Source organism: Octopus sinensis, linkage group LG19 (assembly GCF_006345805.1).
Source record: "Octopus sinensis linkage group LG19, ASM634580v1, whole genome shotgun sequence".
Lineage (NCBI taxonomy): Eukaryota > Metazoa > Mollusca > Cephalopoda > Octopoda > Octopodidae > Octopus > Octopus sinensis.
The window spans coordinates 29,364,019-29,377,805 of NC_043015.1; the positions used below are offsets into that span (position 1 = coordinate 29,364,019).

The 13,787-nt window shown below is 38.9% G+C and overlaps 1 protein-coding gene across 1 annotated transcript; it reads right to left on the minus strand.

Annotated features, from left to right (window-relative positions):
* Positions 1-9,007: 9,007 nt before the first annotated feature.
* LOC118767147 lies at positions 9,008-11,630 on the minus strand. The gene is made up of 3 exons (XM_036511245.1): positions 11,469-11,630; positions 10,568-10,764; positions 9,008-9,445 (listed from the first exon to the last, which is right to left on the minus strand). Exons 1-3 carry the CDS (start codon positions 11,494-11,496, stop codon positions 9,245-9,247), a joined length of 426 nt encoding a protein of 141 aa, XP_036367138.1. The 5' UTR covers positions 11,497-11,630; the 3' UTR covers positions 9,008-9,244.
* Positions 11,631-13,787: the final 2,157 nt, after the last annotated feature.

Genomic DNA, 13,787 nt, shown 5'->3' on the forward strand with positions numbered 1-13,787 from the left:
TGTATGTGTGTGTGTGTTTGTCTGTTGTGTATCAGTATGTGTGTGTGTGCGTGCGTGCGTATCTGTTGTGTAGCAGTATGTGTATGTATATATGTGTGTGTGTGTGTGTGTGTGTCCAAAACATCCTTACGCGCACGCACTCGCTCCGACTTCCCCCTCTCACTCTCTCTCATGCTGTCTTAGTCTCATTCACAGTGCACACGTATTGTCTCTATCTCTCTCTTCCTCTCTCTCTCTCTCAAGGCAGCGAGTTGGCAGAAACGTTAGCACGTCGGGTGAAATGCTTAGCGGTATTTCGTCTGCCTTTACGTTCTGAGTTCGAATTCCGCCGAGGTCGACTTTGCCTTTCATCCTTTCGGGGTCGATTAAATAAGTACCAGTTACACACTGGCGTCGATATAATCGACTTAATCCGTTTGTCTGTCCTTGTTTGTCCCCTCTGTGTTTCGCCCCTTGTGGGTAGTAAAGAAATAGGTATTTCGTCTGCCGTTACGTCCTGAGTTCAAATTCCGCCGCGGTCGACTTTGCCTTTCATCCTTTCGAGGTCGCTAAATTAAGTACCAGTTACGCACTGGGGTCGATGTAATTGACTTGATCCGTTTGTCTGTCCTTGTTTGTTCCCTCTATGTTTAGCCCCTTGTGGGCAATAAAGATGTAATTATCTCTCTCTCTCTCTCCCACTCACTCCCTCTCTGTCTCTCTCTCCCTGCATCTCCTGGACTCTCTCTCTCTCTCACATTATATTTACATGCGCGCACACGTACACACTTCCTGAATCTAACAATTCGATCGTCATGTATTTCCTTGTTTTAGTTTCCTCTCGATTCTGCTCTCACTTCACGGAATATTGAAGAACCCATAACCCAAAGAAATGAACCTTGAAGATGGTTCAGTTTATAAAAACTATCAAATTTCCCTACTGGAGCTCCTTTGATTAAAGACCCTGTTGGATCGAGACTGATCTAGGATTAAGCAACATCAACAAAAGAGATCACGCTCAGAAACGTAGAATATGATACGAATTAAAGCGATCACACAAAAGTGAACACAGCCAATGGTCCCTTTAAAGGGTTTTGAAAAAAACTACACTACGTTCTTTGATTTGGTTTGCAAGATTCTTTCAGAATACACTACGTTCAAAATTATCTTTTTTTGCAAAGAATGTGCACATCCGCGCTAGTCACCATCGCTCAAACTTGTTCGTTTACAAAAAAATGGTCCGATTTTGAGACGTGCAACCAAACGCATACCCTCCATCAGACACCTACCATACTCTGAGCGCCTTGTTTCCCTGGGCATGGATTCACTGAAGCTCCGGCGTCTGGCGATGGACTTGGTAAACACCCACAAAGTTATCAACCACCTCACCAACAACAACACTGAACACCTTTTTGATCTCCATGTGTCTAACACACGTGGACATGCCTACAAAGTCAGAAAACAACACAGCTCCCATGACTTTCGGAAACATTTTTTCACGCTCAGAGTTGCTGAAGCATGGAACAAACTGCCTGCGTCAGTTGTTGACTGCCATGACACTGCATCCTTTAAGGCCCTAATGCTTTCTGAAATCCGTCGAAGCTACACATGATTATACATACACTTTAGATGAGTTGTAGTGCACCTGAGCACTGTACACGATGTTTTTATTATTATTGAGTGAGAGAGCAGTGCATGCCATCAAAGTGACACTGGGGTAAAATATACGAAGCCCAATATACCCATCATGACTACCCGTCTGATAAAGGTACACCAGGCACATGCATCACAACCATATGTGCGCGGCATGGTGATCTCATATCAAGATAAACAGCACATGACCTTGCAGGTGGGGCCCAGTTAGAATTTTCTTCAGGTTGAGTAGCCCATCCCGCTCAAACGGTCCCTGAATAAGGGTTGTTTAAGGATGTTGAAAGAACCACCCATGTTTCCAGAGGTGAACTATTCAAACCCCAAAGAATCCCTCTCAACACATGGCCATGATGCTCCCCCACTACTTCTGCTCATGATCAGAGATGCTCATATCGTCAGCCACAAAGGGACATGCTCAACTGGTTAAGGTCAAACAACTGACATGCAAATCTGTGGTATTGAGCAGAATATTTGCTGTAGCCCATCTTTTATACCAAGACAAAACAATGTACATGATAACACTTCCAGTCAGTTAAGATCAGAAGCCATGAGAGCCACTGCCTGGTACTGCATCAGGGCATATTATTATTATTATTATTATTATTATTATTATCAACCTTGTGTGTGTGTACTTATTACCATCTAAACGCACAGTTTACAAATATAAGCTGCTTCGAACAAGTATCATCAATTAGCTTATTTTCCCAACGTTTCGAACGTTGTAACCACCAATTTTCTTCGGGTATCTGTCTCGTTCGATAAGAGTTTAAAATCGAACCTTTTATTTCACTCCGAGAACTTACCACAGATATTCTTGGCAGAAACGTTAGCGCGGCGGGCGAAATGCTTAGCGGTAGTTCGTCTGCCGTTACGTTCTGAGTTCAAATTCCGCCGAGGTCGACTTTGCCTTTCATCCTCTCGGGGTCGATAAATAAAGTACCAGTTTCACACTGGGGTCGATATAATCGATTTAATCACTTTGTCTGTCCTTGTTTGTCCTCTCTGTGTTTAGCTCCTTGTGGGTAGTAAAGAAATAGGTATTTCGTCTGCCGTTACGTTCTGAGTTCAAATTCCGCCGAGGTCGACTTTGCCTTTCATCTTCTCTGGGTCGATAAATAAAGTACCAGTTTCACACTGGGTCGATGTAATCGACTTAATCCCTTTGTATGTCCTTGTTTGTCCTCTCTGTGTTTAGCCCCTTGTGGGTAGTAAAGAAATATATATCAGACATGCTCGACCCACGAATACTATTTCTTCGTTCCGCTTGAACCAAGGCACGCTCACACACCCACATACTTACGTGTGGGTTTCTTAGAAAGTTTCACAAGTCAAGGAGGGAAAGTACGCTCGAATCTGACAAGTTGTGGTGCACCTGAGCACTGTATACAATAATTTTATTATTATTATTATATCAAATAATAAAGTGGGTGTATTATTTTATATAGTTTTATTAACTTAGGATGATTAGAGATAATATTCTTACAAAGGAAGAATAAATACTCATCAGACATGACTGAACCGAAACATAATAGCTCGGGATCTTTGGTAAATTGACGCTTTGGAAAGAAAACCTCCGAACAAGTCACAGAGTTGCTGCAAAAAAGAAGAAAAAAAAACGAAACGAAACGAAAAACTGTGCCAACGTCATGAAATGGATTTAGTTTCTCCAGAGTTATATCCCTTAGATTGGCCTAAAACGTCAAATTTTGCCCTCCACTTAAAATATATTTCTTTACTACCCTCAAAGGGCTAAACATAGAAGGGACAAACGGTCTTACATGTATTTGTGTGTATGTGAGTTAGGAAAGTTGAGGGGGAAAATACGGAGACAGAAAAGCTGGGAGGGGGGGGCTAAGTCAATCGGGCGATCTTTCGTTTTAACTCTCAGAACTGTCGTCATCCAAAGTTCGTTAATTTCCGTAAATTTTTTATTTATTTACTTTTGTTTTAAAGTGAAAGAGAGGAAAAAGAGAAAGTGAAGGATGCATGTACGTGTATATGAACTGGACGTGTGTGTGTGAAACAGAGAAATAGAGAGAGAGAGAGAGAGAGAGTGTGTGAGTGACGAAGTGTGTTGTCATGTATACGTACATACATGAATACATGAGCATACGCCTTTTTTTTATGTATGTACGTGTGTGTGTGTGTGAGAGAGAGAGGGTGAACGTGTGTGTTCTCATGTATAAGTGGCACGCACACACACACATACGTCCATTCCATATACACTCTTTTACTTGTTTCAGTCATTTGACTGCGGCCATGCTGGAGCACCGCCTTTAGTCGAGCAAATCGACCCCGGGACTTATTCTTTGTAAGCCCAGTACTTATTCTATCAGTCTCTTTGGCCGAACCGCTAAATGACGGGGGACGTAAACACACCAGCATCGGTTGTCAAGCAATGCTAGGGGGACAAACACAGACACACAAACATATATACACACACACACACATACATATATATATATATATATATATATATATATACATATATACGACAGGCTTCTTTCAGTTTCCGTCTATCAAATCCACTCACAAGGCATTGGTCGGCCGGGGCTATAGCCCAAGGTGCCACACAGTGGGACTGAACCCGGAACCATGTGGTTGGTTAGCAAACTACTTGTTTAGCAACCACATGGTTCCGGGTTCAGTCCCACTGCGTGGCACCATGGGCAAGTGTCTTCTACTATAGCCTCGGGCCAACCAAAGCCTTGTGAGTGGATTTGGTAGACGGAAACTGAAAGAAGCCCGTCGTATATATGTATATATATGTGTGTGTGTGTGTGTATGTTTGTGTGTCTGTGTTTGTCCCCCTAGCATTGCTTGACAATCGATGCTGGTGTGTTTATGTCCCCGTCACTTAGCGGTTCGGCAAAAGAGAACCGATAGAATAAGTACTGGGCTTACAAAAGAATAAGTCCCGGGGTCGAGTTGCCCGATTAAAGGCGGTGCTCCAGCATGGCCACAGACAAATGACTGAAACAAGTAAAAGAGTATGAGATTTATAAATCTATTTGTTAGGGTATCATAATTATGTTATAAACATAAAATTCTGTCAGGGTTTTTTTTCTTTATCAAATTTGTCTAATTTCATTGAAATAGTTCATTCTGGAACACCCTAATATACATTTGGTCATTCAACCTTATCAAACAAATTTTCCTTAAATCAAACTAGAGTATCTTCAAGGACATATCTTTTTTGTTCCTTCTACAGCCATCTTACTATGCTAGCATGTGTTGGATGATATACTCTTTACTCTTTACTCTTTTTAGTCATTTGACTGCGGCCATGCTGGAGCACCGCCTTTAGTCGATCAAATCGACCCCGGGACTTATTCTTTGTAAGCCCAGTACTTATTCTATCGGTCTCTTTTGCCGAACCGCTAAGTGACGGGAACATAAACACACCAGCATCGGTTGTCAAGCAATACTAGGGGTACAAACACAGACACACATACACACACACATATACATGCATATATATATATATATATATATATATATATATATATATATATATATATACATATATACGACAGGCTTCTTTCAGTTTCCGTCTACCAAATCCACTCACAAGGCATTGGTCGGCCCGGGGCTATAGCAGAAGACACTTGCCCAAGATGTCACGCAGCGGGACTGAACCCGGAACCATGTGGTTGGTAAGCAAGCTACTTACCACACAGCCACTCCTGCGCCTATATATATATATGTGTATGTATAAATAAGTATAATATCGTTAATTTAAAATAGAATAACGATCTTATCAAGTGGCCAGCATGGAAAAAATAGCCTTTAAAGGACATAATTATTTAAATTATAAATTAGGGTATCTACCAGATACCACCATGCTGAAAATAGCAGCCAAGATCTGATTCTAAAATCACCTTAAAGTCAGATCTTATTAAAATTATAAATTAGGGTATCTACCAGATACCACCATGCTGAAAATAGCAGCCAAGATCTGATTCTAAAATCACCTTAAAGTCAGATCTTATTAAAATTATAAATTAGGGTTATTACGAGATACCACCATGCTGAAAATAGCAGCCAAGATCTGATTCTAAAACCACCTTAAAGTCAGATCTTATTAAAATTATAAATTAGGGTATTTACGAGATACCACCATGCTGAAAATAGCAGCCAAGATCTGATTCTAAAATCACCTTAAAGTCAGATCTTATTAAAATTATAAATTAGGTATTTACGAGATACCACCATGCTGAAAATAGCAGCCAAGATCTGATTCTAAAATCACCTTAAAGTCAGATCTTATTAAAATTATAAATTAGGGTATCTACCAGATACCACCATGCTGAAAATAGCAGCCAAGATCTGATTCTAAAATCACCTTAAAGTCAGATCTTATTAAAATTATAAATTAGGGTATCTACCAGATACCACCATGCTGAAAATAGCAGCCAGATCTGATTCTAAAATCACCTTAAAGTCAGATCTTATTAAAATTATAAATTAGGGTTATTACGAGATACCACCATGCTGAAAATAGCAGCCAAGATCTGATTCTAAAACCACCTTAAAGTCAGATCTTATTAAAATTATAAATTAGGGTATTTACGAGATACCACCATGCTGAAAATAGCAGCCAAGATCTGATTCTAAAATCACCTTAAAGTCAGATCTTATTAAAATTATAAATTAGGGTTATTACGAGATACCACCATGCTGAAAATAGCAGCCAAGATCTGATCCTAAAATCACCTTAAAGTCAGATCTTATTAAAATTATAAATTAGGGTTATTACGAGATACCACCATGCTGAAAATAGCAGCCAAGATCTGATTCTAAAATCACCTTAAAGTCAGATATTAAAATTATAAATTAGGGTATTAACGAGATACCACCATGCTGAAAATAGCAGCCAAGATCTGATTCTAAAATCACCTTAAAGTCAGATCTTATTAAAATTATAAATTAGGGTATTAACGAGATACCACCATGCTGAAAATAGCAGCCAAGATCTGACTCTAAAACCACCTTAAAGTCAGATCTTGGCTGCTATTTTCAGCATGGTGGTATCTCGTAGATACCCTAATTTATAATTTTATGTGTATGTATAGATAGATATAAGTATACATATACATGTATATACATAAGGTAAATGAAAGACAGAAGATGGAAGATACAAGAATTTTTATTGATCACTACAATCGTTTCAACACATCTAGCATCGATCGCTCCTGGGAGGAATACTTAACAACCGGGTCGGGAGCATCCAACGGTACAGATGTGTCTCTTTGGGTGATAATTAGATATAACTCGTTAAAATAAAAATTCTGCAATGTAGCTTCTCATTTTGTGTAAAGAAAAGCAACAAATTAAAAGATATAGCTTCATTTTATATGGAAGATCAATCATAGAATAACAAATGCAAAAAAGAAACAAACACCCAATACAACAAGAAAAATATTAAAAGTAATCATTAATTGATATGGATGAATAAACACCCTGGCATAAGCTGTGACGCATGTACACTCACTCATATATGCATCCACGAATATGTAAGCATATGCACACATGTGGTTTGGCATGCATACGTTCACATAGGGAGTTAAATAGCTATTTGGTGTTCATAAGAATAAGGAGGTTAAAGCTAAGCTTAATGCATCCATATCTTAAAGTAAATTATGTTAAGGAGTGGCTGTGTGGTAAGTAGCTTGCTAACCAACCACATGGTTCCGGGTTCAAAAGCTAAGCTTAATGCATCCATATCTTAAAGTAAATTATGTTAAGGAGTGGCTGTGTGGTAAGTAGCTTGCTTACCAACCACATGGTTCCGGGTTCAAAAGCTAAGCTTAATGCATCTATATCTTAAAGTAAATTATGTTAAGGAGTGGCTGTGTGGTAAGTAGCTTGCTTACCAACCACATGGTTCCGGGTTCAAAAGCTAAGTTTAATGCATCCATATCTTAAAGTAATTATGTTAAGGAGTGGCTGTGTGGTAAGTAGCTTGCTTACCAACCACATGGTTCCGGGTTCAAAAGCTAAGCTTAATGCATCTATATCTTAAAGTAAATTATGTTAAGGAGTGGCTGTGTGGTAAGTAGCTTGCTTACCAACCACATGGTTCCGGGTTCAAAAGCTAAGTTTAATGCATCCATATCTTAAAGTAAATTATGTTAAGGAGTGGCTGTGTGGTAAGTAGCTTGCTTACCAACCACATGGTTCCGGGTTCAAAAGCTAAGCTTAATGCATCTATATCTTAAAGTAAATTATGTTAAGGAGTGGCTGTGTGGTAAGTAGCTTGCTTACCAACCACATGGTTCCGGGTTCAAAAGCTAAGTTTAATGCATCCATATCTTAAAGTAAATTATGTTAAGGAGTGGCTGTGTGGTAAGTAGCTTGCTTACCAACCACATGGTTCCGGGTTCAAAAGCTAAGCTTAATGCATCTATATCTTAAAGTAAATTATGTTAAGGAGTGGCTGTGTGGTAAGTAGCTTGCTTACCAACCACATGGTTCCGGGTTCAAAAGCTAAGCTTAATGCATCTATATCTTAAAGTAAATTATGTTAAGGAGTGGCTGTGTGGTAAGTAGCTTGCTTACCAACCACATGGTTCCGGGTTCAAAAGCTAAGCTTAATGCATCTATATCTTAAAGTAAATTATGTTAAGGAGTGGCTGTGTGGTAAGTAGCTTGCTAACCAACCACATGGTTCCGGGTTCAAAAGCTAAGCTTAATGCATCTATATCTTAAAGTAAATTATGTTAAGGAGTGGCTGTGTGGTAAGTAGCTTGCTAACCAACCACATGGTTCCGGGTTCAAAAGCTAAGCTTAATGCATCCATATCTTAAAGTAAATTATGTTAAGGAGTGGCTGTGTGGTAAGTAGCTTGATAACCAACCACATGGTTCCGGGTTCAAAAGCTAAGCTTAATGCATCTATATCTTAAAGTAAATAATGTTAAGGAGTGGCTGTGTGGTAAGTAGCTTGCTAACCAACCACATGGTTCCGGGTTCAGTCCTACTGCGTGGCACCTTGGGCAAGTGTCTTCTGCTATAGCCTCAGCAGAAGTTCGCCATTACCTTCTGTCAGAGCCGCGTGGAGCTTAGGTGTTTCGCTCATAAACACACACATCGCCCAGTCTGCGATTCGAACCCACGATCCCTCGACTGCGAGTCCGCTGCTCTAACCACTAGGCCACGTGCCTCCACTGGTGCAGGTGAGTAGAATATGGTAACCGGTATTAAGGAAAATAAGCCCTAAAATTCACTCTGTAATTGCCCACAGGCATATAACATAGTGGTTAAGATTGCAGGTTCAATTTCAGTCAATGACTTGAATAAGTAGTAATAATAATAATAATAATAATAATAATAATGATAATAATAATAATAATAATATCAGCAAAAAATACCTTAGGAATGAAAACAGAGTAGCCAAATAAGGGTTGGGTTTGAAATTCTACCAGAACACCTGATGAAGGCTGGAGAGTACACCAGGTGAAATATTGTGGTAACAAGAAACAAGGTGAAGACACCTATCTGTCCAATGTAAATATTAACCTAGATAGTTTATTTATTTAGATATTTAGTGCTGTGTTTTATTTATTTACTTATAACTTCAGTTCATTTCTTAGCTTTGTAAAAAAAAAAAATCAATGTGAATTGTTATCAATAAACCTGATCTCCTTCAGAGAGTCTACTCTAAAACCAACACGTCCATCAATGAAATAATGGATTTGTGGTTTAATTATAACAATATAATTACCAACTTTTAATTGGTTCCATCTAAAATATGGTTGCGAAATGAATTCAGTGAGATAAAACATCACATGTCTAATTTCTCCAATGACATCCTGCGGAAAGGAAGAAAAAAAAAAAAAAGGTTTTATATAAATATAAAAAATGTTTATACAAATACTAAATAAAAATGTCTAGATATGAGGTTGAGCTGCCAAATTCATAGACTGACTATAAAGGAGTGATGTTAGAGCTGTGAAGTCTTGCATGCATTAATTTCAACACTTTTTATTATTAACTAGCAGTATCGGCCAGCGTTTGTAAGGGAAATAACTATATAAGCATTTTTAGAGAGTTACTTCCCTTATATAAGCCGAGCAAAAATCATTAAAAATGGAGAAAAATTATGATAAATTTTTTTTTTATTGTAGACTCAGCGTAGGCGCGCGCTAATACCCAGAATAGCTCGATATGAATCACGACTATAAGATACCCGCTTTTGGTTAAACTGCACCGCAAAATGTGGGAGTAGTTAGGAATCTAAATCGGAGGAGACAGAGTCTCACACACACAACTTCAATTTTATATATAAAGATAATTGCATTGTTTATTTCCAGCTCAACTGACACCTGACTGTTCAAAGAACACTTCAGAAGTAACTAACAGTGACTTGTCTTGAAAATGGATAAAATTCAGCATTGTGGTGCTATCAAGTACCTGCAGGAAAACGGTTTAGCCTCCAAGGACATAATTGCTACATTAGAGGATGACACGCCAGCTTCATCAACAGAGATAAAGGCATAGGAGTGGCTGTGTGGTAAGTAGCTTTCTTACCAACCACATATAAGGTTTTTGCTCGGTGGGTGACAAGTGGAAACCAACATTACCTATGCTCACTTTGGGAGTTTCGGCGTTAGAAAGCAGTTGAAATGTGTGTGCGCATGCACACGTGCACACTTGCATGCATACGGGGCTGTCATAGCAGCATTACAGATGCCCAGGCAAATAAATGCTCTGAGCCCTTTAGTATTTATTTATTGAAAGTAAACCATAGCATATGAAGATTAGAATTGGGACCCTGAACCTGTGAGACCTACGGGCAACGCTGCCTAGTATGTGCATGCCTTATAATGGCTATGTGTCTGTGTGTGTGTGTGTGTGTGTGTGTGTGGTGTGTGTGTGTGAGTGTGTGTGCGTGTGTTTATGTGTGTGTGTGTGTGTGTAAAAGGTATACTCACTCTGATTTCATGATGTAGCCTAAACGAGTGCTCGCCCTTCTTGAAGATGTAAGCAATGAATCTCTCTTCTTTAGGTGAGTGTGTTAAAGGCAATTTATCTACAGCAGTCACTTCATCAAATCTGGTGAGAATTCTTTGAAAAGGAAACATTCTGGCAATCTCTTGATTAACGCTTTCTGGTATAGGAAAAGTCGAACCTAAAAACAGAACAAATTAAAAGTATAACACTCAAGACATTCAATTATAAACATTCATTCAAAGGTGTAAGCATGAGTGTAGTTAAGAAGTTTATTCTCTTGTTTGCACGTTGTTGAACAGCTTCCAGACGATTAATATCCTGGGCAAGATAGGGGTTTCAGACCGGTGATGCAAAGATGTTGTTCATTTAAAGTCTTGCCCAAGGTGTCACACTGAGATTGAACCCGAAACCGTGTGGTTGCAAAATAAACTCAACCCTACTACAGAATATATAGGCGCAGGAGTGGCTGTGTGGTAAGTAGCTTGTTTACCAACCACATGGTTCCAGGTTCAGTCCCACTGCGTGGCACCTTGGGTAAGTGTCTTCTACTATAGCCTCGGGCCGACCAAAGCCTTGTGAGTGGATTTGGTAGACGGAAACTGAAAGAAGCCCGTCATGTATATGTATATATATGTGTGTGCGTGTATGTTTGTGTGTCTGTGTTTGTCCCCCTAGCATTGCTTGACAACCGATGCTGGTGCGTTTATGTGCTCGTCACTTAGCGGTTCGGCAAAAGAAACCGATAGAATAAGTACTGGGCTTACAAAAAGAATAAGTCCCAGGGTCGATTTGCTCGACTAAAGGCGGTGCTCCAGCATGGCGACAGTCAAATGACTGAAACAAGTAAAAGAGTAAAAGAGTATATAAACTTTTTCCACAAACCCTTTCTTGATCCAGTTGGGGAAGGCATTTCTGCAGAATTGCAATTCTCCTTATGAAAGGGCCAATCAGTTTTTTGACAATATTTACTGCAATATTTTACTTCATGACATCCAGTACAGTATTTCAAGGGATCATTCCAACATTTGCATCGTTGACAGCGTTCTATTTAACAGAATCAGATTTGTACATATGAGTGAAGAGGATTTTCATATCAAGGAGTTGATAATAGGGAAAGACACTCAATTCATATCATAACATGCTTTAAAAAATTTCTTCGCTCCTGTTCTTCACACCTGCTCCAGAGCGTCGGCTGTGGGGTCATTCCGAAAAGCTCTATCTGCGATGATTTCATCTCAATCGAAGGAGAGGGGCTTTCTCCGTCCGGGTTGCGGATCTGTGGAATAAGCTGCCGGATGAGATGGTGAAGATGCCGACGACCGCTCAGTTCAAAGTCTCCCTTGACCACAAGTGGCTTGAACTCTTTACATGAACACCACCTCGTACAAAACTCCACGTCCCCCTACATGGCCTTGCTTTTTGCTTTTTGAGTCAAAAAATTAACTAACTAACTAACTAACATTTCAATTATTATGACAGAAAAAACAATCTAACATGATAACAAAAACGAAAAATATACGTTATTTTCATGTACATTGAAATCTCATGGTAGATGAAATATTTTAACTATTAATACATTATTTATGAAAAAAACTGGTATTTAATTATAAAAGGTAGAGAAAGTAACACAAGATTATAATAATGGTTTCAAATTTCAGTACAAGGCCAGCTGGTTTGTAGAAGGGGCTAAGTCAATTAAACTGACCCCAGTATACAAAAGATACTTACAGGGATTAGACAAAATAATGGAAACACCTTGCATTATAGCATCATAATTTTGAAATATCTATAAAACCGTCAAAAGCTTGTTTATTTTTATGTTTTTTGATTTATTATTAGTGTTATTTAATACATTTTGTTAAAATTGCTGCTTCTTTTCGGATATCATCAGAAAAAGGTAATTAAAATTCATTAAAATGACTGATCTATCGGACTTTCAAAGAGGTCAAATTGTTGGTGCTCATATGGCAGGTGCTAGCATAACGAAAACAGCCAAAGTGTTTGGTGTATCAAGAAGTGCTGTCTCGAAAGTAATGACAGCCTTTGAGAAAGAGGGGAAAACCTCCTCATTGAAACAAAACTCGAGAAGAAAACCAAAACTTTCAGAGAGGGACTGTCGGACTCTTATGCGAATTGTTAGAAAGGATCACAAAAGTACAGCTCCCAAAATTACTGCAGAGCTTAATGACCACCTCAAGAACCCAGTTTCCACAAAAACTGTTCGCCGGGAGCTGCACAAAACTGGATTTCATGGGAGGGCTGCAATCAGAAAACCACTACTTTCAAAAACAAACATTGCATAGTGTTTAGAGTGGAGTAAAAACCTACAGAATTGATCCCTAGAGCAGTGGAAGAATGTTATTTTCTCAGACAAGTCATCCCTTACCTTATTTCTGACCACCAGCTGAGTATGCGTGTGGAGACAGCCAAAAGTAGCATTTGACCTAGACCGTCTTCTTCCAACTGTTAAACATGGAGAAGGATCTGTGATAATCTAGGGGACAATATCTTGGAAATCTGCCAGCCCTTCATGGCACAATTAATAGTCAAAACTATTTAAGCACTTTATTTGATCAAATTCATCATGAGGTTGCGGAACTGTTTCCAGAGGGAAACGCAATCTTTCAGGATGATAATGCACCAATTCACAAAGCTAAATTTGTTACTGAATGGCACAAGGAACATTCTAGTAAAGTTGAATATCTTATCTGGCCACCACAGTCCCCAGATCTCAATATTATTGAACATTTATGGTGCATTTTAGAAAGACAAGTAAGGAGTCGATGTCCTCTACCATCAGCAATCTCTACAAGAACAGGAGACAGTTTTAGCTGAAGAATGGACAAAAATTCCCTTGGAAACAATTCAAACTTTGTACGAGTTCATACCTCGTAGAATTCAAGCTGTAATTACTGCCAAAGGTGGTCCTGCCCCATATTAAAATAAATTTGTTTGAAAATTTTAAGGTGTTTCCATTATTTTGCCCAACCCCTGTATTTTATCGACCCCAAAAGGATGAAAGGCAAAGTCAATCCCATTGGAATTTGAACTCAGAATGTAAAGATGAATAAAATGCCACTAAGCATTTTGTCCAACATGTTAACAATTTGGTCAGCTCACCACCTTGTACAGGATTACAATAATAATATGGTAGTGAATGGGCATATGTGATGTAGTGGCAGGGTCTATTTATGCAGTGAA